General features: G+C 41.6%; 1 protein-coding gene across 1 annotated transcript; it reads left to right on the forward strand.

Annotated features, from left to right (window-relative positions):
• The first annotated feature begins 516 nt into the window (after positions 1–516).
• Positions 517–3,589, forward strand: LOC141651398 (replication protein A 70 kDa DNA-binding subunit B-like). Its single transcript, XM_074459113.1, has 11 exons — positions 517–622; positions 859–1,013; positions 1,352–1,616; positions 1,710–1,792; positions 1,906–2,035; positions 2,124–2,202; positions 2,287–2,398; positions 2,725–2,903; positions 2,993–3,113; positions 3,280–3,383; positions 3,499–3,589. The coding sequence occupies exons 1-11, from the start codon at positions 517–519 to the stop codon at positions 3,587–3,589; spliced, it is 1,425 nt and encodes a 474-aa protein (XP_074315214.1).
• The last annotated feature ends 22,495 nt before the right edge of the window (positions 3,590–26,084 follow it).

The raw sequence follows: 26,084 nt of genomic DNA on the forward strand, positions 1-26,084 counted from the left end.
TCGAAACATATACCCCAGAAAATTGCAAGGTAAACAGAATTAGCTTCAAAAATATACCATCATCTATTGATTTTGAAAGCCACAAAATTGTGAGGAAAAAATAGAATAAACTAATCTCTTCAAAAATTTATAATGTCAATGAGCTTTAGTAAAGGTAGGGTAGGTTGTACTTGGTTATCTAAAATTATATCTTTAAAGAGTTGTCACTTTTATCTATAAAACTAAACAACTTTTAAAATTTAGCTTTGGTCTATTAATAATTACTAAAGACGATTTCAGAAATATTTTAAAAAAGCGTTTTATTTATGACAAGTACCAGTTGCCTCAATTAACGCAGACAATCATCAAATTTTTTTTAAAAAAAAAACAATCCTAAGTACACACTGTTAAAGGTTCAACAATAACGTGCGGTGTTGTCAATGAACAGTGGACGGTATGGCCAGTGGATGTTCGAAAAGATTTGCTTATCAAAGTCATAAGACAACACTATCAAACTGTACTTTAGCCAAATAAATAATGAATCCTCATGCTAGAGCTGCAGAAGGAATGGTTGAAAGCATAGCCAACATCAGAATAGGGAATGGTGTAATTGTTTGTTGCATTAACAACATGTGGCCAAACTGTTAGTTAAAAAGACTTACTGCACTGGCTTTACAATTTGAATAATAACATTGACAAAGAATAAGCAACAACTAAACTAGCAAGACCCCCAAAAAAAAGACAAGAACAAAGAAAAGAGGTTAGCAATTGCAACAGAAATATTTTGGAGGCTACAGATTAACGATTATTCCTAAAAAAATTGTTATGCTATACATGAACAAACTGCCAACTTTAATAACTTTTATTGTCTTTTTGCAGGGAATATGAAGCCTGAGAAGAAAATGGTGAAGTACTTAAATGATACGGTAGGCCCGCATTCAATTCGCCTCAAAGTTATTGAGAAGAGCAATACCCAAATTTCTCCAAAAACGAAAGGCCTTAATTACCAGAGGATTATTTTCCAGGATGAAGAGGTGATTCCTAAATTACATCCTAATTTTTTTAGATCAAATGTAAAATGATGTATATTGGAATGTCAATGGTGATGTTTTACAGTGATATTGCCTCAGTATAAAAAGTCTAAACCTGTTTTCATAAAACGTTAGTGTAGTTAACTTAGTAGCCATCTAAACATGTTCGCGTAATATACTTGAATTATCAAATTAGGTGCCTTTTCCAAAGTCAGAAGAGTTGGAACAAGAGAATTTAAAGCTATTATTCATACATAGAAGGCAGAGGTTTCATCTTAAGCATAAATCTAAATGATCAACTTAAACTGATAATCGTTCTATTTCTTATTAATTAACTACAGGGAGGTAAGATCAGAACAACGCTTTATGCCGATGAAATTGCAGCGTATGAAAATATCATTTTCGATAAGATGGAATATGACATTTGTAATGAAAAGATCAAACTGGTGCCTGAAAAATATCGGCGCAATGCTGACCACCCATATCAATTTAGCTTTGGTGCTCAGACCATCATCACGCCTGTTGAAGGGTGCAAACCTCCTATCGGTCCTGAATACATAAGCATAGCTGCTATACCCAGAATAGTAATAGCTAACGATAGATACGGTGAACAATAAATATCTACCTCTTAATCGTGAAGTTGCTTTAAATTAGTTAAAGGTTGCTTTTTAATGTGCTTACTTCGCCAATGCTGTGTAGATGTGATTGCTGTGCTAATCCATGTTGAAGAATTGCGCGAAATACCCTGTCCAGATGGAGCAGGCTTGGCTGTGCGTGGATTGGTTGTTATGGATCATAGGTAGGATAACAAGCTACACTTGCAGATGACAGTTTCAAATTTAAGTTTTTTTTTAATAAAGGTTAGAAAACTTATACGCTACGTCACTTAATGCAGCACGCGGAACAACCACTAATCATAATAGGTTGGCCAAAGATTGCAACTCGGGAAGGCGAACAGCTTAAGGAAATGGTGGCCACATTCCCAGTTGTTGGTTTCACTTCTCTAAAGCCATCATATCACAAAGGTATACAATCATATTGATTATTAGCAATGACAACAGTGCTTTGAATTTTTTGACTTTTAATAATGGCTTTTTTGAATTGCTATGGTAGACTTCTCAGTTGCTACAACTTCGGCAACATTTGTAAAGTTCAATCCTTATGGAGAGAAGGCAGAAATGCTCCGGGCTTGGTAACATCGCTTATATGTTGAAGTTAACAAGAAACACATTATAGAAGTTCTGATAAATGATGTGTGTTTGATGGGTGTGTTCAGGAACATTGCAAACAAGACAGCAATATATGCCAAGCACCAACAGGTTTTACAAGCACGTGTGCCAGAAACAAAACGTGTACCAACAAACAACAAAACCCTCCGTGCTAAAAAGGTACAAAAATATTTGCCAAAACAAAGTATCAGTGCAAGGACGTTTATCGAAATTAACCAACCCCCCTCCCCCACAACACCAACCTACCCAAAAATAAAACACCAAAAAACGTATATTAGACAATGCTTAACAAATGTTCCTTTGAAAAAAAAGATAGAGGTACAGTTAACAGTGAAGTCAACTAAACAATGTGGCTCATTAACCCGGGATTAACCACTGCATAATACAAATTCCGGTGTAAAAAAAAAAGACGCGGGTGTCTCTCTTAAGTTGTCTCATTCTTACCTGCAACGAGCTAAATTAGAAAACTTGTCTGATGGAAATAGGCCAATGTTACATTGCAAGACGAGCGCCACTGGCTTGATGTATCCATCCCTGAGTTTGATCGGAAAGATATACATTTCTATCTCGGTTGTACTCACTGCGGTACAGCAAGCAAGGAAGAAATCAATGTCACCTACAACTGTGAAACATGCAAGCGGCATGGAGTCACTTCTACACCTAGGTAATAGCCAAATTAAATTGTTTAGTTGGATAATGCGACTTCCTATACTTTGCAAACCTATTTTAACAAACTACAATTGTAAATCGCAGGATGACCATCACATTCGAAGCAATTGACAAAACTGGATCTTTCATGTTTACCGCATTCAATATGGATTCTGAGAAACTTCTTAAAAAAAATGTTGTGGAACTATACAACATGGTGGAAGAGGTGAGCTCCTTCTTAGCATCATTTGAACCCAAAAAAGATTAACTCCAAATACTACAATCAATGTTGTTTAATAGTGTAATCAACAACCATGCTTACCAGAAAAAAAAAACGTGATTTCAGACCCACATTTCTACATAACAGCTTTAACAATGGTGGTTATGTGCAGGAAAAACACCAGTACCTAACCGAAGCTGAAGCTAAAATACGACAAACTCCAGTGTACCTCCAAGTTGGGCCAGCAACATCTCTCTCAAGGAATGGAGTGTTGAAGTGGGTTATCAAACAAATTTTTCTTGAATAGAACCGCGTACTGAATAGCAACTAGAAACCATTTTGAAACAAATGGATAACGCTAAACAAACTGCTGAATATTTTGAACTATTAGTAACCCAATAGCTTTTGTAACTTCAGAATCAGTTCTACCAGGTAGCAAGGGACAGTTAAAGGCAGTGGATAAGAATTCACGAACAATCTAATCAGGCAAAATAAAAGGCTTAGAAATGTAAAATATGTTGCTATATGAAGTTGCCCCAAAGAGTTGCAGCTAATTTATAATAACTTTGCAGTTTATTTCTACCAAATTTTGAGCTAAATAGATCCCAAAAATTAGTTCTGTATTAGCTTCTAAAGGCATACTAAGTATCCTAAAACTGTGGTGAACATGTCCTGGTATGATGTATTACACGGAGCATCCTTAAACAACCTACAAAAATGAGTTGGAATTAAAATAAAGTAAGGGAGTTTACTTTTGCTATACAGATCCATGTCAAATGTATATGAGACAATGCTAGCCTATTTCCATCTACGCAAAAGACAAAGTCCTGTTATATGCTTGCATATAACCTTAAACTGTTTGTGAAAGAAGGTCAACTTCTTGCTAATTGGTATTAAGGCCTATACTGGAGCTAATTTTAGGTATACAATTGCCAAAAAAAAGGAAAATACTAAACTGACAGTGCTTTAACATGAATGACCATACCCCTATTTTAAAACATGAACAGTGTCTTCGTACTGATGCACAGTGAATCTAAGACTGGTGACCTTGACCAGGCATATATAGTTTCAGAAGTAAGCCAACTCCTTACTTCCAACTTATATGCTTGCTAAACAAGCAACCCAAATTATCAATAATACATGTCCTTGCATAGTACTTTCTCCCAAAAAAAAAAAAACCAAAAATACATCCACATCAATATAGCATATAGAAATGAACTCTGAAAGGAAACTTGCAAGAGAAGTTGCAGGGCATGCTACATTGTTTTCCATACGATTGAAGGTAATGGATAAAAAAAAGTCAAATATGTGCTGGAAAACAATAAGCTGGAGTACGAGGCTATAACATTTCAGGATGATGAGGTAACTACTTGAAATTATGATTAAGTATTTTACCACATTTGGCTGCAAATCTGAAAAAATAACGAATTACAAAAAAACATATTATTACTGCAGGGAACTAACCTGCAGTGTATCCTCTACAATGAGGAAATACAGAAGTATGAAGATATTATTGAAAATAAAAAGGCTTACGAAATTTACAATCCGACCATCATAGCTCTTCTTGGTGAAAATTCCGAAAATGTAGATCATCAGGTGTATCAGTTGTCATTCAATAGCTTAACCATGATTCAGCCTATTTTCAATGAAGAGCCTGCTAGACAAACCAACTATCAGTTTATTGCATCAATTCCCAGAGAAATGAAAGTGCATAATCGCTATGGTAAGACATGATTAATATAACTTACCAAGTAATCTGCAACTAGCAGAATTAAACAGTGGAAACTATTATTGTGGGGTCAACTAATTACATGGCTTTGAAATGGCAGATGTACTGGGGATACTTATATATGTTTATCCAAATTGTAAAGTACCTAGGTCAAATGGCGAAACCTGGGATGTTTGTGAAGTATTCATTGTTGATCAGAGGTATGTTAGAGCTTAACCAAGAAATCTTTTTTGCTAAAGAATTTAAAATATGATTTACCATTGTAAGATATTTATGATCAATTTCAACATGTAGTACTGAGCAACTGCTGACAATAACAGCCTGGGAAGGCATGGCTATTGAGGAATGCCAGAATCTGCAATCAATTGCATCGTCTTTCCCAATTGTTGGGTTTACATGCCTCAGGGCATCTCCCCGAAAAGGTTGTTTCAATAGTAAGACACGAAATTTATAATCAAAACAGTCTTCACCGTTATATTTGAAACATAAATTGACGGCCACTAAATTTGTAGGCTTCTCACTTTCCACAACGCATGCAACAGCAGTCGACATATATCAAACAGGAAAGAAGACTGCTTTACTAAATGTGTGGTGAGATATAATTTACTTACAAAATTAAAACAACATTAGGAGTTGCCTTTGCCTAACGTATAAAAAATGACAGGAAAGCAGACCATCAAGATCTGCTAAATGCTAAGAAAAAGAAGCTCTTAAATGTACGCAGGGCAGAAGGAGAACGACACATTATAACGCTGGCACAGTTGCTTCAAAAAAAGGTAAACATTACCTTAACAAGCTGCAGCTGAAGCTTACAACAATAAAGAACTTATACCAATAAAAATACAACAGGTTGGTGAGACGCTCCAAGTAGAACAACACTGGTTAAGGATTAGCCTGGAAGAATTTGACATTAGCAAGCTACAATTATATCTTGGTTGCAACAACTGCAACAGAATAACTGACAAAGACATTGGTGTGCCATACAAATGTACAGGCTGCTTGAAAGAGGGTGTTGTTTCAACTCCAACGTACAAATTTGCTCAATATACACAGCTAAGTAGACCATTCCATTAGAATTTTTAAAGTTTAAACAAAATGTAAACACAGGATGAAAATAACATTTGGAGCAGCAGATGAAACTGGGAGTTTTTTTTTCAACGCCTCAAACAAAAATGCTGAGACACTACTAGAAGTCGATGCAGCAACCCTGTAGTCAATGACTCCACAAGTACTTCCGGATATTCCAAGTAACAGCTGAATTAAAAGTCAGAATAGGTTTGTCAAATAGAAATTATTCCAATGCAAAATCACATTAACCCATTGGTGTTCACATATTAATTAACAGGTAACCTCAAATATTCAGGCATAAGTCCACACTATTAAAGGTTCAACAATAATAATCACCAAAATAACTATTATTTGTGCAGGAGAAAGAGGAATACCTTCTCCAAATTGAGAGACAGGTTAGGGATAATCCAGCCTACATTCAAGTTGTGCCGTCACCATCTCTTGCTAGATACAGGAAGCTGTTTTGGGTACTCCAAAAAATATGTCTACAATAAGGTGTAAGGGTTAAACAAAGATGATGAAGCGTAGGAACTTTTTGAAGGGTGTTCGTTATGCAACTTGTAGAACTACAATCAAACAAAGCACTAGCCAACAATAACTCGTGAATGCTGTTGAAAACCATCTGTAATATTGCATGACTAAAAATTGTCAACACTAATGTTTTTATGTATCACTCTTAATTTTAAAACCTTCCAAAAAAGCATTATCAAATGTTAACCTTTAACAACACTGCCAATTTCCATATGCTAGATGATTAGATTAGTACGTTCTTTGCATCCTTGGCTTGAACATACAAAAGTACGTTATGAATCAAACAGTCAACAACACCAGATTTTGAAGATGTTACGGGTAAGTTTCACCGGTCTGACCTCAACTACAATAGGCGTTTGGAAATTCGGAAATTTAAACACCAACAAACAGAGATATGTTAAGTGTACGTGTCCAAAAACTACAAATTAAGTAGACATATACACGGATATATACACCTATAACATACATTAGCAAATTCTTAATTATTTCAATCCAAAACTAGAATTGGCCAAAAAAAGGGTATCACAGGTCAATTGAAAATCAACTGAAATAACAAACTATCTGAAAATAAAATTGGTTGTAAGGGTCCCATTACCATATACATAACCATGCCTCTGCAAAAATTGGCTTTACCCAATATTACAAGAAAGCACTATCACAGTTATGGCTGCAGCATCCTAGGTAAGCATAGCCATGCTTTTAGAAGGATATATGTAAGACAGTACAACACAAATTAATTCAGCCTGATGCAATCTTTCGCTTCTCTTGTTCCACAACTCTAAGGTATTTACACACTCTACATAATTAAACCAAATACACTTACAATTTCTTTGTATGATTACAATCTGTAACTCATAGTTATATGTGTATTTACCTTATACAGATCAATATGAAGCCTATAAGGAAATGCGCCAAGGAACTCGTGGATAAAACAGGGCTATGCTCTATTAAACTCAAAGTTATTGAAAAAACAAATGTGCACAAATCAATAGGAGGCTCACAGCTGGAGTTCCAGATTTATAAGTTTGAAGATCAGGAGGTAATTTTGCACAACTTAATAGCCAAATTATAGTAAATATAATGACAACCAACTCCAGCAGTAATCAAAAAATGGTCTACAATTTTTTAAGCCTGATGTTGTAAATCAAGTCACATTATTTCAAGTTATCTCTTAAGGACGTTCAGTATTAGGTCATTTTTTTCCGTCCTTTTCGATTTTAGTTGCTTGTCGTGCTGTATATTTTTGCATTTTGTTGTTCTTGTTGTTGTTGTTGTTTTTGCTGCTGCTGATACTGTTGTTAAGTTTTTGTTGTTTTCGTCGCTGTTGCGGTTGTTGTTGTTGTTGTTGAATTTGTAACTTCTGCTGCAAAACGCAAAGAATTGAGTTAGGTACTTAGTTCTGCATTAGATTGTGTCATACATTCCTAAGCTTTCCTAGATGTTACTTTTCCTACAAATATATTGTTTAGCCTAGACCACAAGCATAAAACAGTCCACAAAATTTAAATAAGCATATACCGCCTGCAGGGAGCGCATGTGGAAACTGTACTACATGAGGACGAACTTGTATTTTTTGAAGATATTATGCATGATAATTTCACCTATGAAATTTCCAATGCTAAACTGAAGTTGATGCCAGTTAACGAATGGGAAGATCCAGATAAGGAAGTATATGAACTATATTTCACCAGTAACACCTTTGTCTTGCCTATTTTAGATCCTGAACCTCCACTGAAATTTGAGTACAAGTTAATGGCATCTATTTCAAGAACTGTTGAGCTAGATGTTAAGTATGGTAAGGGTTTATTATAAAAGTTAGGCAAATACATTCTTGCAAGTAGGAAAGACCTTCCATCTACAGCACATAACTTGCTAATCTACACCTTTTGCAAATTTCAGATGTTATAGGGATTGTAATATACGTAGACCCCAATTGCAAAGTTCGTCATCAAGACCGGCTAGCAAAGGATGTCTGTGAAGTAATGATCCTTGATCAAAGGTTAGAAAAAAAAAACCAAATAGAAAAGCTAAGCAGTAATGAGTTATAGCCATAATTAACTATACCTGCCTGATGCTTTAAAAAGTTGCTTTAAAAAAAGCTAACTTTTGTTTTTCATGTGAAGCTCTGAACAAAAAATGATAGTTACAGCTTGGGAAGATTTGGCTATCCAGCACTGCAGGGCTTTGCAAGACATTGTAGCATCGTTCCCCATAGTTAGCTTTGCAGCTTTGAGGCCATCTTACCGAAGAGGTGTAGAGATTAAAAGCAACGCACTTAAAATTGGTGAATGTAATACTGCCTTCCAAAAGAAACAGAAATGACAAACTTAAACATGCAGGTTTTTCCCTTTCAACAACACATTTAACATGTATAGACATTGAACCACAGGGGCAGGAAGCTGATGCCCTTCGTGGATGGTAAGTGTTCATAAACAAACTTAGAATTTCAGGACAACCAATTCAACTATGTTTATTGACATAAACCAACGTTTCAGGAGAGAAACAAAGCTCCCATTCCTAGCTGCTAAAAATCGCGAGGTCATCAAAATACGCACTCCAATAGCTGGACGTACTTTAACTACAATAGATGTTCTTGTTAAGAAGCAGGTAAGCCACAATATAATTTGCAATCTATATTTGGCTTAAATATATATAGCAGAGGTATTTATAGGACATTTTGCATGCCAAGATGAATAACTAGGACTTATAAAAATCTGTGAGTCTAACTGTTGGAAAAAATGTGTGTATACTCAAAGGTTAATGATAATCTACAAGAGGAAAAACACTGGCTGCGAGTACAGCTTACTGATATTGAGCAGAAAGATATCCACTTCTACCTTGGTTGTAGTGGATGTGGTTCAGGTTGTTATGAAACAGAAGGGACGAAATATACATGTGGTTTCTGTTTCACAGACAACGTTATTTCCTGCCCAAGGTACAAATTCATATAAGCACACCTCAAACTCACACAAACATTCTAAAAATGCACATTTATAATTTGCAAATTGCAGGATGAAGTGCGCGTTTATTGCAATGGATAGCACTGGGACATATTGCTTCATTGCCAACACTGAAAATTTAGAAAGCATCTTACAAATTACCGCAGAAACCTTATACTCAATGCTTCCACAGGTACTTTCGAGCGACAAATAAATCAAATAAAATGCACCAACAAATTTCAGGTGTATTAAAAAAAACCTTTCTAAAGGCTATTAACTCAATGAACTAAATACCTAACACCATCAGTCACTTTTACAACTCTATTTGCCTGAAGATGTACCTGTTTTCTTTGTATTGCAGGAAAAAGAGGAGCGCCTTGTCCACATTGAGCAAAAGGTGAAAATAAATCCAATATACATACAGGTTGCACCGGCTAAGTCACTGTATCGGGCAAAGGTCCTAAAGTGGGTGCTTGAAAAAGTATCTTACACCTAAGTCCTGGGTGCCCACCAATAACTGAAGGACTTTGGTATTCTTAGGTGCTAAGGCACATTTTGACAAGTTTGCAACAACAGTATGCGAAATTAGTGTTTCGCAGTTGAAATAATTAGTTCGAGTCAAAGGATCATGACTTGTTTATGGCAACAAGAACAAGGGAATCATGTTCATTAGAATAACTTAATGATATGTAAATTATATATGTCATCAATAAAAGACTGCCTTTTCAGTACATTCCGGCAATACACCTATCAAACTACCGAAATACATTCAATATTCTCGCAATGTAGCAATACGCTAAAATCAAGACGCATTATTTCAATCGAAATATCACAGATAACTTTTACCATAGACAATTTAACAACAAATTTAAAACTTTAACAAAACCCAACAAAAAAACATTAGACACATTTGTTACTGTAAAAACAAACTAAATAATATCCATTGCAATCCAATAATAGGCAGCTCAAAAAATGACGTCATCAAGATTTGACACAACTGTTCAGTGGAATGGTTATTGTCTGTCCAATAGTCAATTTCACTACACAGTTTACAAGTTAATATGCACAAGTTAACCCCTTTCATCATTGCTAATAAAATTAATTGTCCCTTCATATTTTCTTTAACCAATCGTCACATTTAAACAAACCATAATTTCAATAGATTCCAATCTTCATCCTCATAAATTTTAAAAAAAAAATCTATAATCAAACAATACTTACTCAACATTATGCGTCCATTCAAATGCACCCAGGCTGTTTACAGAGATGACTCTGACAAGCAAGAATTCATTGATGGATACGCAATATGGAAACGGGAGACATATGCATGCAAGGATATTTTCACAACTAACAATGTGGAAAACGCTATTCCAAATGGCAGTAAAGGAGCCCATGAATTCCTAGCTTTAGAACCTATGATCACCTCTGTCTTTAACAAGCTGTCTAAATCTGATAAGCAAAGCATGTCACAAGTCTGCAAATGTTGGGCAAAATGGTTTATCGTGGGCACAGATACGTCTAAGGTTAACCAAGATTATAATAGGCAGCTTGTGAGGCAAAACGACAATGGTATAATTACACTGACAAGATAAAGAAAGGTGGTTCACCGCTTCTGTGGATGCACATACTACAAGTCAGACGATGACAAACGAGCACATCACAAGAGAATGAAGAAAAAAAGGAAAGCAAACGCCGGGTACGTAGAATAGGACTCAGAAGCATCTGGAAGTGAAGGATACTACGACTCGGATTGTTAAGTACAGTGTTCTTACTACCACCCATCTACCTAGAAATAAATGTATGTTTGCTTTACGGTTTAGTTCATGTTGTTATAACTTTAACTAGAAAGCGTGCCTTTTGCATGTAAACTATTGTAGATACCCGGTATCTGCTGAGACTCCAACAAACACCCGATGATTATCGGACTACAACATGTTTTGGAATCGCGGCGTTTGATCGACAGTTTGTGTACAACTTTACGTCGGAAAACTTAAAACGATTTCGAAAATAAAACATTTCAAAACATTTCAAAGATACCTGGAGTGTTTAATGCACGGCGACGGGGTCGCAATGACACTAACTAGGGTCAAAACCGGCACCGGACCAAAAACCGACTCAAAAATTCAAATCCCGACTCCAACAACGAGTCAAACCGAGTCAACCACAAAAAACCAAACATTTCAAACCTTCTACCTTAAGTTTTCCCGGATTCATGAATGGTCAAGTACCAAACATGTGACTACAAAACCTAGGATACAACAAATCATGATTGCGTTTGTTGTGAAAGTGACAACACAGCTCGAAGACCCGCGACGTGGCTCGCGCCTCTTTGAGCAGCCCAGGTGGCCACGTCGCTCAAAACTCACACAACCACTCATTCTCCTATAAATACCCCTCAAATGCCACCCATTTGAGAGTTAAGAGAGTGTCCGCCCCCTCTTTTCTCCCTTAAAATTCTCGACTCGACTTCTTAAGTCACAATCCGACGCGTATTTACGACCTACCGATCGTAAACACGAGCCTTACACATTTTTTGGTACCGTCATCGTGCATTAAATCACTTGACCGACCACTTCGACCACTACACCATCATTAAACTTTTAAAACACTCTTTTACTTACCAAAACGGTTTTAAACCGAGTTTTTTCCGATCAAACGAGTTATTACAGTTACGTCGGTCACTCGCCATAACCAAACAAGTAAGTATGAGGGTGTAAAAATCCTCTTTTATTGTGTTTTCATTTGTTTCATGACTCTAACATGCTAAAAAATGCATAACATGAACCAAAACATGGAATAAACGAGCCAAAACTGATTTTTGGTCTGAGGCAGAAGCCCCTTAGGTCGCCAACTGGCTCGCGCCTAAATGGGGTATTCAGACCAGAAATCAACCGTTTTTGTTCTCATCATTTCCCTTAATCCATTTTTCATATTTGTAATCGGTTTTTACCATTTCAAGTATTTTCAAAACCATTTTTATTTTATTTCACATGTTTTAACCATAAAGCATTTTTCACCCTTGTTTCCTCATACCATGACGGTTAAATCCGTGTTTCGGTGATAATATTTGGTTAATGACATTTAGAAGGTATTTTAAAGCCTTTTATTTTATTTCTTTACATTTTCAAACAAACATATTAGTCACCAACACAAAGTCATCCTTGGTTCTACATACCATGCCGGATTTTAACCCGGGTACGATGATGAGTATCGACTAATAACATTCAAATGGACTTAAAACAATTAGTCCATAATCATTTTTCAAAACTATTCATGTCAAGTTTGTCAAATCGAACCCGACACCGAATATTATCAAATAATGATGATTATTCGAGTCTAGTTCTTCAAATCAACAAATGCGGTCTAAACGACCCCTTCAAACCAAATCGGGTTCAAATACCCATTTCCGACACGTTTTATAACATTTTCTAAAAGGTCAGAACACGGCACATAAACCGTGGGCTAACCCGCGCCTAAACAGGCTCTCCGTTTCTCATTTTCAAAACCAGAGGGAGGCCCCTTGTATCGCCGGTGGCTCGTGCCTATAGCTATGCAGTACAGGCATGTTCCCTTCCAAAGATTAGTCTAGGACGATCCCGACTCCGGTTAGCCCGGATATAGGACGGATCAGACGACTATTCAAACCATATTTGCCAAATGCCTTACTAAGACAAATGGATCATGTTATGCACCCTAAACCTAATACGGTAAATGGATGTTTAATTTCCGTCTTGCATGCAAATCAACCATTAATCCAACTCGACATCTTATACTTGATACTTGGATTAAATCAACCGACTTAGAAAGCTCTCACATGTTAGGTTTAAATTATTGGATGCGCATTCATGCATTTAAACCGTTTTATCAACTTTTGCATTCAACAAACGAAGATCGGTCAGTAGAGGCCGCTAAACACGGGCGGGATTGGGTGTCTGATTAAAGGGCTTCCCAATACGTACCTTCACCTCTTACTCAGAAACTTTTGATAGTGGACGACCTTATCCAGGGCGTACGAGAGTCATTCTAGAGATAGGATGCTAAAGAGGGACGATTTCCTTATCTTTAGTACCTATGTCAAGCGCTGCTTTGTGCTTCGATTTGACCGAGGTATAAAGTGGAATTCGAACGGGTTCCAGGCATCCCACAAATGCTTGGTGGCGACTCCGAACATCTCTAATCGTTTCGAGACCCTTACCGAGACGAAACCGACCGATCTAAAACGATCCGGTCGAAGGCATTTTTACGCCGCCGAGCGTGGCTTTCAAAAGACCGCTGCATGTCCACAGATTGGCTTCGCGTGCAGGTGGCCCGTGACTACGGATTGGTAGGTGGCCCAAATCCACAGACCGAGACGTGGCCCATGTCCACAGATTGGCGACTCCGCTGGGGATAACTAGGACACTGACGTCTTTGTGATCCCTAGATGGTGAGACTCGAACGAGGTCTTGGTTGGAATGCATTAATTGATATTACGGTCAGGGTCGGGTTCCTTGTCCGGGCCCACAACCTAACCCTTTTCGACCAATTGGCTCGTTTCGTCGGCGTGAGTTTTCTCATCCCCGCGTTTCGAATCCCGATTGAGTCAAGCATACCATTGACGTTACACATTCCTGTTTCGTCAAAGAGCTTTCATAACTTTCGAGCACGAGGCTAGGGCACCCTCCTTACACATTTTGTTTGGATTGGTATCCCTCTCGCAAATCGGGGTTTGATTGCTTGGTGTGTAACCCACCCTTCTAAACCAAAACCCGTGTCAGCATTATGTATAATATAATGAAACTGTGAGTGCTTATGTGCTAATTGATCATAAGTCGTTCCGTGTCATTTTCAAACTTTCAAAAAACACCTTTTTGCGCCGTTATAATGGCAATTTCAAACCTCGGTCCTTCGCCGACCGATGCACGCCTTTCTAGGCCGTCGTAATGACGATTTTCAAACCCGGTTTTGTATAACCATTTCAACACGCCTTTCTAGGCCGTCGTAATGACGATTTTCAAACCCGGTTTTGTATAACCATTTCAACACGCCTTTCTAGGCCGTCGTAATGACGATTTTCAAACCCGGTTTTGTATAACCATTTCAACACGCCTTTCTAGGCCGTCGTAATGACGATTTTCAAACTCGGTTTTGTATAATTATTTCAACACGCCTTTCTAGGCCATCATAATGACGATTTTCAAACCCGGTTTTGTATAACCGTTTCAAATCCCCTTTTTACGCCGTTATAATCGCCGCGTCTAGACACGGAATTTAACCCGTTTTGCGCCGACAATGGCTCTTTTAAAACCCGAGAAAAGCACACACCCTTTTCTCGAGACACTTTCGAGATCCTGAGGACCATACACCGTCCCCGAGACCTCTTCAAACATTTCAAACTCGATTTTCAAAACATACAATTTTGAATTTCAAAACCGTCTTGGGAAACAATGCACTGTTTTCCGAGCCGACTCAAACTCAAACCGTCTTTTGCAAATAAACTTAAGACAACCCTTTCAACCGATCGACTTGCGGAGATCTCTATCTTCGGAAGCCGCCCAATTAAAGCGACAAATGAATCTTTTTGAAAATTCCTATTTTCGAAAACTTCAGTCCACCATTCCAATTCCGCCTCGTGTCTATCGAGTCAAAGCAAACGTACTTATTGGTCTTTACTTATAAGTCGTCTCACCAAGAGACCCGTCCAACGGCGTCGCGCCGTCATGTTGGACTCGTGTCAAAGGTTCGGTCAAACACCGTCACGTCATAAATCGAGTCAGCACCGGAGGACCACACACGGTCACCCCGTCTTGTTGAGTCCGATCTTTGTCTCGTCCTTTGTGTTGCCTGCGTTCAGTCTTGGAACCGTGTCGGATTGAGTTGTAATGTGAGCCATTTTTCTGCCTCAGAGCCATGGCCCCGTCTTCAACTTCGTCTGTCAACCACAACAACAATGATAACAACAGAGATGTCACAACTGATCAGCTAGCCAGCCTGCTTACCGCTCTTAAGGTCACTCTGGATCGCGTCGAGACCCGTATCGACGCCCTCGAGAACAAGGAAATTGGAGAACATAATACCCCACCTCTGACTGAAACTGAGAAGAGGCTGAAACTCTTGGAAGAACAACTTCTAGCCCGGGGTAACAATATCCACCTTGAAAATAACCGAAGGTTCGAACCTGTTGGGGACTAGTTACCTGACAACTTCACCCTGACCGATGTGCCTAAGTTCAAGGGAGTGGAGGACCCACTCAACCACATCCGTGCTTTCAAAGACTACATGGCCATTAAAGGGGTCAAACAGGAGCTTTTTACCCGGATCTTCCCATCCTCTTTGGAGCCGATTCCTCGCCAATGGTACTACTCCTTGGACCCGAAAAACCTTAATACTTGGGATGAGATCGCAGTTGAGTTTGCCAAGCAGTATGCCGACAACGTCGAAATCCAGGCTAACACCCGTACTCTCGAAGTACTAACCCAGAACAACAAGGAAGGGTTCACTGAGTTCCTAATCCGTTGGAGGAGGGTGAGTACTCAATTGGTTAGTAAGCCGAGTGAATCAACTCTGGTGGAAAAATTTGTCAACAACCTCCGCCCGGTTTATGCCAACCTACTGAGGTATCAGAATATCAAAACTTTTCAAGATCTGCAGATTCTGGGGACATGTATTGAGGACGACCTCCGAAAGGGTGTCTTAGCAAAGACCACTGGCAGGGGTTATCAAGGATCCACCTCAACCGGATCTCGCCCTTACGGTCAGACAAACAAGATTGATGAGGTCAACCTCGTCGAACCATCTGCCAAGAAAATGGAGCGCCCCCATAGAGTGTTCACCAACATAGGGTCGACCTATGCAAGTGCCCTAAAAAGGCTCATGGACCAAGGGAAGTTACAACCGATCGGACCCACCCCGGATCCGACCGACGCCAAAAAGTCCCAATTTTGGAACCCCAACGCCTACTGCCAGTATCATCGAGGGAAGGGGCATGATACCCAAAATTGCTTCAAACTCAAGCACCTCATTCAAGACATAATTGAGAAGGGAGATTTACCTATACCCCCACCAACTAAGCCGAACAACAAGACGAATCCTTTGGGGATTCACGCCATCTCTGACGATGAGCCGACCCTAGACTGCTCTCACCTCATCTTGCCGATTGACGACGAGGTGAATGTTCTGGAAAAAGATCCTTCAGACGGAGTGTTTGTGTTTAGTGCTGCCACTATGCTCACTATGTTTCAACAAGTTGAAGAGGCCATAGCCAGCCTCTTTGAAAGAATCACCCGACTTGACGACGCCTACCGTCGACTCATCTTAAATCCCCAAACACCGCGCCCGAGGGAGAATTCCCCAAACATTCAAAATTACCCACCCCAGGATGGACTGCTCCCGCGGCCATTCTGGCATAGACCCCACGAAAATCACGCTCAAAATAACTACCCTCAAAATAACTACCCCCATAAAAATCGCCCTCACAAGAATATCCCTCACAAGAACTACCCACCGAGGAATACCTCTCCAAGGTATCCTTGAGACCCTGAAATTAACGGCATATGGCGGGATGATGTTAAGGATGTCTATGTCATCCTGGGAAAGGAAAAGCGGACGAAAGAAATCGGACATCTCACCCGGTCCGGACGTCCCTATCAGAATCCGAGCAACCCAGTGGTCGTTCCAATAACGAATGACCAAATCGTCCCAGAGGTGGACACCCAACCAAAGGCTCCTGAGAACTCAATCCTGAAACAACTTCAGAAAGCAAGAGCCGAGATCACTATCTGGCAACTGATCGCCACGTCTTTTGAGCATCGACAGGCCTTACTGCAGGCCTTGGGAAAATTAACCGTGCCCTCCACCTCCTTCCCAGAAGAAATAGTGGCACACATGACGAGGGACGCCCCTGATCTGAGTAACCCGGTCGTCTTCTCCGACGAGGATATCCCTCCGTTCGGAGCCAATCACAACCTGGCCCTGTATATCACCGTACAATGCCTCCAGAAAAATATACCAATGGTCCTTGTGGATGACGGTTCCGCCGTGAATGTCATTCCTCTCAAAACTGCCCACAGGCTGGGTATCAAGGAATCTGATTTGGTCCCAACGAATCAAGGAGTACGCGCCTACGACGGCACTCGTCGCAAGGTCGCTGGGCTAGTCACTTTGACCGTCGTAACCGGACCCTTAGAAAGACAAACCAGTTTTCAAGTGGTCGACATCGACGCATCTTTCAACATGCTCCTGGGACGCCCCTGGATTCACGCCGTCAAGGCGGTCACCTCAACTCTTCACCAAAAGATCAGGGTCCCTTTTAACGGGAAAACAATCACGATTCTTGCTTCCCCAATCAAGGTAGTTATTAGAAAGGGGATAGCCTCCCAAGCCATTGAGGAGGACGACAATGAAATGTGGGGTTTCCAAGTCGTGATAGCCATAACTGATGAATCGGCAACCTCTTATGGTGACCCATTCACCAACCTCACGGTCAACCGTATCATGATGCGTCAGGGTTACTTCCCGGGGTTGCCGCTCAATCCGCTAAAGGACCCGTTTCCTCCCTTTAAGCAGGCTAAGGTCCCCAACATTCCCTTTGGACTGGGATACGAACCTACCGGCGAAGACATCCAGGAGATGAACCTCCTAGTCCAAAAACGCAAGAAGCACGGGGTTATCCTCCGTCCATACCACCTGACTCTCAATGGATACTTTGTCCCCGGGGGAGAGTCCGAACTCTACCACGGTTTTCCGGAACCAATCTATGACTCTGTGGCCAAGGCTAGATACCCGGGAGTGGAGGTCTTCCAGGACTGCTACTTTATCTCCGACAACATCGAAGCTGCGTCAACTGAGTCCAAACCGTCACCATGCCTCGACGGACAAGCTGTCACACTACTCTTTGGGGAAGATAACGTCAAACACCTCGACTATGAGGATATCATCAACATCGCCCTGAAAGACAATCAGTTTGATCCAACCGCCTTGATCTCCGATACTGACCCGGAGAAAGCCACCCAGGGTTGGAGGAAAACCATCAAGTGGATCGATCGCCAGGGCCGCATTCTCAAGATAACAACTGGAGAAGGCCCTATGTTCAAGGAGGGAAGTGAAGAAGGATCCGAGTTTGAGTCTGAGTCGGAGTCAGAGTCTGTTATAGCTCCTAACACTCCTGATGTCCCAGTCAAGGTCCCCTTCCCACCATTTTATCACAAAGTCGTGGCTGACTCAGAGGCTGAATCTACTAGGGTCACCCCCACTCCCATGAAAGGTAACAACCTGGAGCCTGTTCCAGGGGCCACCTCCTCTGTTGTGTCGCCTCTGACTGACCACGAGATGTCTGTCCTTTCCGAGCTTTTCGCTCGTGTCAACTTAATGAACGCTAAGTTTGCTTATGACTCATCTCAATTTAACTGCAATGCAATTTCTGAATGACTATGAGGAATTTGGCTTGAGTGACTACCCACCTCACTTAGCCAAACAACTTGACAAACGGGAAACCAGAACCACCATCATTGAGGAAACCGAACCTATTAACGTAGGAACCGACAATACACCTCAAAAACTTAGGATAGGGACAACCCTGGACCCCTCGAAAAGACAACAGTTCATTGACCTCCTCCACGAATACAAGGACGTGTTCGCCTGGTCTTACAGAGACATGCCTGGGATTGACAGAGAAATCGCAGAGCACCGGATACCCATTAAACCCGGGGCTAAACCTGTGAAACAGAAGCTACGCTGGATGCGTCCTGAATGGGCCCTAAAAATCAAGGAAGAAGTGGACAAACAGTTCAAGGCTGGGTTCATCAAAGTGTCTGAATACTCGGATTGGGTGGCCAACATTGTGCCGGTACCGAAGAAAGACGGAAGAATTCGGGTTTGCGTCGACTTCAGGGATCTGAATAAGGCAAGTCCAAAGGACGACTTCCCTTTGCCGCACTATGACATTCTGGTGGACAACACCGCCGAGCATGCTCTCCTATCCTTCATGGACGGGTATGCTGGGTACAACCAGATTAAAATGGCTGAAGAAGACATGCACAAGACTGCGTTCACTACACAGTGGGGTACATATTGCTACACGGTCATGCCTTTCGGCCTCATCAACGCCGGGGCAACCTATCAAAGAACCGCTACCATTCTCCTACATGATATGATGCACAAGGAGGTAGAGGTATATGTCGATGACATGATTGTCAAATCAAAGGAACGGGACGGCCACATCAATGCCCTCCAGAAATTCTTCGCTCGTCTGCGGAAATATAACATGAGACTAAATCCTCAGAAGTGTGCATTCGGGGTCACCTCCGGAAAGCTCTTGGGACATGTCGTCAGCAAAAGAGGCATTGAGATTGATCCAACCAAAATCAAAGCCCTTCAACAAATGCCTCGGCCTAAGAACGAGAAGGAGATTCGGGGATTTCTCGGTCAGGTCCAATACATCAGCCGGTTCATTGCCAAACTCACTATGATTTGTGAACCAATATTCAAGAAGCTTCGAGCCTCCGACCACACCGATTGGGACAATGACTGTCAGAAAGCCTTCGACAGGATAAAAAAATCCTATCCAAACCTCCTGTCCTCATGCCCCCTCAACCGGGGATTCCTCTATCCCTATACCTGACTGTTACCAACACAGCCATGGGAGAAATGCTAGCACAAACAGTTGGCAACGAGGAGCGAGCCATCTACTACATCAACAAAAAGTTGATTGAGTACGAGACGAGGTATACCCAAATGGAAAAGACATGCCTTGCCCTAGTATGGTCAACAAAGAAGCTGCGGCATTATATGCTCAGCTACTTGGTCCACATCTACTCCAAGATGGACCCGGTTAAATACATCTTCGAAAAACCCGTACTAAACGGAAGGCTGTCTAGGTGGACACTCATGCTGTCCGAGTTTGATATCAAGTTTGTACCCCTCAAGGTTATCAAGGGAAGAGTAGTCGCTGATTTCCTAGCAGAAAATCCCGTCAACGAGGATCCAACGACCGACACATGGTCACTTCGACGAAGACATCTTTCGTGCCGACTCCGACGCATGGGACCTATACTTTGATGGTGCATCTAATCTGAGAGGCTTCGGGGTGGGAATCCTTCTAATATCACCAGAGGGAGAACATGTTCCGATCTCAGTCAAGCTAGACTTCGCCGTCACCAACAATGCCGCTGAATACGAAGCATGCCTCATCGGCCTACAAGCAACCATCACACTTGGCATCAAGAGACTGAGGGTCCACGCGATTCCTCGCTCATCATCAATCAGGTGTCCGGATCATGGAGAATCTTATCTGCATCTTAGCTCCCTACCGAGCAAAGATCAGTCAAGAGGCCGAGTTCTTCGACCAAATCGAATACTTCCACTTGCCACGAGAGGAAAATCAATTTGTTGATGCCCTGGCAAAACTTGTCGCGCTCGTCAACATACCTGACGACATGACATCAATGCCCCTATGTGTCGAGAGAAGGAGCGAGCCAGCTCACATTTGTGCCATTATCGACGACGAGGAAAGCCATGATGAACCTTGGTACCAAGCCATCCTCAATTACAAAACCAATAACGAAATTCCTCCCAACTCTGATCAAAGAGGACAAAGAGCCATCCGTTTACTTACATCACAATTCGTGATAAACCAAAATCAACTCTACAAAAGAACACCCCAAGGAATTCTCCTCCTTTGCATCGACCATCACAAAGCCAAAAAAGTCATGGGAGAGGTTCACGACGGAGAATGTGGCCCTCACATGAGTGCAATGATGCTTACACGGAAAATCATGTGGCTAGGTTACTACTGGACCACCATGGAAGCCGATTGCCGTAACTACGTCAAACATTGCCACAATTGCCAAATCTTCGCCAACATACAACACATACCACCATCCCTTTTATACACCATGACGTCACCCTGGCCTTTCTCAACCTGGGGCATTGACATCATCGGGAAATCAACCCGGTAGGCACCAAGGGGCATTGCTTCATCCTCGTCGCCATCGACTACTTTACCAAATGGGTAAAAGCACAGTCATACACAGTCTTGACCACCAAACAAGTGGCCAAGTTCATTCAAAACAACATCATCTGCCGATATGGGGTACCCCATGAAATCATCAGCGATCAAGGCTCTCACTTCCGGGCGGAAACTCAAGCTTTGCTGGAAAAATACAAGATCAAACGACATCGATCATCCCCCTACCGTCCCCAAACCAACGGAGCGGTGGAGGCAGCGAACAAAACACTTGTCACCATTATCAAGAAAATGCAAGACAACTACAGCGATTGGCCGAGCAAACTCTCATTCGCACTCTGGGGATACCGAACCTCCATTCGAACACCGACAAGCGCCACACCCTTCTACCTAGAATACGGTATGGAGGCGGTTCAACCGGTAGAGTTAGAGGTCCCTTCTCTACGCATCCTACTGGAGAGTCAAGTCCCTAAGGCGGAATGGACCCGTCGAAGGTACGAACAACTCACTCTTCTAGACGAACGGCGGCTCAACGCCTTGCACAACGTCCAGCTATACCAACGACGTATACAACGGGCATTCAACAAGAAGGTTAAACCCAGAAACATCCAAGAGGGCGACTTGGTCCTCAAGTCAGTTCGAGCACCATTACCCGTCGATCCGAGAGGAAAATTCAAACCCAACTGGGCCGGGCCATACCTGGTCAAGAAAATACTTTCGGGGGGTGCAGTGGGACTGAGTGACCTAGATGGGGAGGACTTTACAAACCCGACCAACCTAGACCAACTCAAAAAATACTACCCTTGAACCATAGCAACCAACGACCTAGCCTAGTCTTACAACTAGCAACGACCTCAACCCTTTTCAAGTCAAGTTCCTCAACGTGTTCTGATTTGAAATTGCATGTTTTATCGAGTCTAAGTTGTGGCACTTTGCCCGTTTCGAATGTCCTTTGATCCGTCAAAGGCAACGTCCATTTGCACTACAACAAACCCCCTGAACTACGAGCATGGTTTGATTTCACCTCTTCAGGTGAATACGTATGCAGTCCCTCTTATGCCTGAGGGATACAACCACAAAACCCAATTAAATTCACAAAACATTTCGAACTACGATCATGGTTTGATTTCACCTCTTCAGGTGAATACGTAGGCAATCCTTTCTTACACAAGGAGGATACAACCATCCCCACAATAAAAAAAAAACATCTTTAAAAAGAGAAAGGGAAAACCATTCCCTTTCCCACCAAAATACCAAATGAGCCTTTCTCCCTTTCCACAAAATACCACTTTCCCAAGTGCAATTGTTTAGGACAATTCAAATCGAATTGCCTTTACAAAATGGATGGAAGAAACAAGCGTTCACAATTTTCGACACGAGCAATCCTCTTATTTAATTAATAATGGGAGGGATTACAATTTCAACAACAAATAAAGCTCGACGAGTCTACAACTTGTCAAAGCTAAGGTGTCAACTAACACACCTCACATAATAAAACTAGCACAAAACACACATAACTAGCTAGTACAACATAATAAAAAACTCACAACAATAATACAACATAATAATAAAGTGGGTAATGAAAGTCTTCACTCTTCCATTCTACCCTTGCCTTTTCCTTCGAGGTACATCTTCCCCTTGTTCTTCTTGTTGGCCCGCCTAGCATGGACTTCCTCCTCGGAACGGATCCTCAACGGATCTAAGACGGCTGATACGTGCCTAATGTATAGTCTTTTTAGCCTATTTCAGCACGTATTTCTATGCATTTCTATACTGTTTTTATGGTATTTTGCCCCGAATTGGCTACTTTGGTGTATTTTGTCCTTTTTGTAGGAATGATCTCGAAAATAGTGGAACCATACTCCTTTTCGTCCTTTTTGCATGCATTTAGAGGAGACGGGATTGTCCCAGAGTGAGGTACTGCATTTGGAAGCGTCGTGGCACGGATTACGAGGCACTTAGGCGAAGACGTGAGCTGAAATGAAGCCAAACTAGTCGATCGAGCTGTTTTACAAGTCGATCAAGTGGTTTTCATGCCCTCTGGTTGTCGATCGAGTGGTTTTCCACTAGATCCTTAGCTTGCACAAAGACCCTCTACTCGATCGAGTGACTTTCTGGTCGATCGAGTTGAATCTGCTCAAGAGTTAGTCGATCGAGTGGTTTCAATCCACTCGATCGAGTGGTTTTGATGGGTTGGGCTTTAATTAGCCCGCGTGATGTTTTATTTCGCTAAAACTTATTTCCTTTGCTATTTAAGCACGCATTACTAGGTTAATTAGGATCATCTTTTAATCTATCTTTGACAGTAGAAAACTTTTACTACGTTACTTTTATTCCTCTTCACTGCTACTTTATTTGGTTGCTTTAATTTCTTGTTTGTGTTATTATTTCTTCTGCCCTAATTTCCATCATTGCAATTTATTGTTTATTCATTATGTTTTCTGCTGGAACCTTATTTGCTGTTAGTTTAATTAAGAATATGAGTAGCTAAACTCTTTCATGTTGGGATTAGGGGATCTGCGGTAGAAATGTGACGATGTAGTGAATGAATTAGATGAATTAATTACGAGACTCTGTCACTATAGCAATTTAACTGTAATTTCCGACCTAGTTGAGTGCACGCTTCTATGTCACCCATTAATCTGGCTAAAATTAATCCTGGATCGAAAGATTGGACTAAATAGGCCTGCTATAAACAGTAGACTACCCTAATGAGGACGAAAGTTAAGTTAGTGGTATTTTAGGATAGAAAGTGGACCGAAAGGACCTTTTAACATCCGTCTCACATTAGTTTGTCTGAATCATTTACAGCTGAGTCACAGGACTACCGTAGTGAACCGAATTCCCGACATGTCCCTCTCTTCTTGATAGTTCAATCGTATTTTATTGCCTTTACTTCTCTTTATTTTATTTCCCTTCCTTTCAAACTTCGTAATTTAGAACCAACTTCAAACAAACCCCCAATTGTTACCATAGGATTAGAATTAGACAGCTATAATTACATTACCTCCCTGTGGATTCGATACTCGACTGCCTCTACTACATTTTAGTTGAGACCGTTAGGTTTTATCTTTGATAGGGTTGCGATAGCCGTGTCAACGGCGACGGCCTCCGGTCTAGCACAAGACCCCATATTCGACCCAAGACGAGCCAATGCACGGCCCACCATATTCTTGGGGCCGGAACTCCTCCTCTTCGGTGGTCTCATCACATCGGGGTTAGCTCCATCAACATACTCCTCAAAGAAGGCACGGTTGGCCTTGCCAACCTCTCGGTACTTCAAATCGACGACCTCGTCCTTACGAAATTTTGATCTCTCTTCCAAGGACGGAGCTCGTGACCACTTGACATAAGCGGGAGTCACCCATGTCGTGGCAATGGGGTTTGGCACCTCCCAAAGTAGCCAAGTGGCCCACCACCTTTCGAAGACCTCCACAAGCTCGGAGTTCCGGAAAACATTCTCTTGAACAAGAGTATCTTGAGCGGGCACCTTTTGTTGACGCCCCATTTGCCTCATGAGCCTTTCGGGATAAATGAAGGAAACAACCTTCAAACCCACCACCATCAAAGAACGAGGACTAGCACCCGAAATGAGCAACCCCGTGAAGGACCTCAAGTGCCACCACGGCACCACCCAACGGATATGAGGACCACCCTCCTCCGCCAATCTTGCGGCCCAATAGGCCTCGGTGGAAGCGAAACTATCCGGGTATAATTTCTTCCTCATAGTAAGGTGACGGAAAGAATATGAAGAAGAATCAACCGGAGGCTCTACATACCTTAGCCTCTCCAATAGCCACACTTGGAGGATTCTTGGGGATCCGAAAGAGGGAGCTTTTCCACAAGAGCCTTCCTTGTCCAAAGCTTGGATAATCTCTTCAAGCACCAACCATGATGGATCTCTACCATGCTCCATTTGCTCAATCACATTGATAAGGGTCATGCTACCATGGCATCTTGGCCCCTCCTTCTTCAAGACATCAACAAAGAGGTACACATGGACAAGGCAAAATGCAAGAGCCCTTCTCCTAGCCACCTCCGAGACATTAGCATCTAATCGGTTTGAAAAGATGTTGATAAGAGCCAACATATCCACACCATGTGGAGCGAGAAGAAAGTTGATTTGGCTTGTTGATAAGCCCAACATGGAAAGGAATTTCTCCTTGTAGCACAACCGAGTCGGAGAAAGCATCGGAGCACAACCCAGCCACCCACCAATGGCTCCAACTTCTTCGGCAAGAGGACAAATTTCACCTTTCGGGAAAACGAAAACATGATGTTTCGAATCCCAAAACCGAGAACACGCTTCAAGAAACGAAGGTTGCACCTTGACTTGACGAAGCACCAACAATTGACCAACTCCCATGCAAGCGAGTTGATACTTCTCGGGAGGCGACAAATCCCGGCACCATTGTCGCAATGCGTTCTCAAAAGCATCCATGAAGTATTTTTGTGGAAGAAGAAGAGGTTTTGTAGAGATGATTTTGTGTTTCGGATGATGAAACAATGAAGCGCAAACGTCCCTATTTATACAAAATTATCAGCGCATTTTTCAGAAAAAGGGGAGTGCCGGCTTCCATCGCCGGGCTGCTCGCGCCTCTTTAAGGCTCCTCTAGGATTCCCGCTGTTGACTTGTCTCTTTCAACATGTGTTTTCTCCTGACACCTCAAACCTCCCGCCAGGAACCTCGCGCCTCTTCGGGCTGATTCGGAACATTTTGTGTTTCCTCACACTCACATTTCCTCGTTTTCGCGTTTTACGAAATCCGA

The sequence above is a fragment of the Silene latifolia genome, chromosome 4 (genome assembly GCF_048544455.1).
Source record: "Silene latifolia isolate original U9 population chromosome 4, ASM4854445v1, whole genome shotgun sequence".
NCBI lineage: Eukaryota > Viridiplantae > Streptophyta > Magnoliopsida > Caryophyllales > Caryophyllaceae > Silene > Silene latifolia.

Excerpts from the sequence above, each read along its gene's own strand:
- LOC141651398 (XM_074459113.1), top strand. The coding sequence starts at position 517 with ATGAATCCTCATGCTAGAGCTGCAGAAGGAATGGTTGAAAGCATAGCC. Across the intron at positions 1,793-1,905 it reads GCTTGGCTGTGCGTGGATTG|CACGCGGAACAACCACTAAT; the intron begins GTTGTTATGGAT and ends CACTTAATGCAG. Across the intron at positions 3,114-3,279 it reads TATACAACATGGTGGAAGAG|GAAAAACACCAGTACCTAAC; the intron begins GTGAGCTCCTTC and ends GGTTATGTGCAG.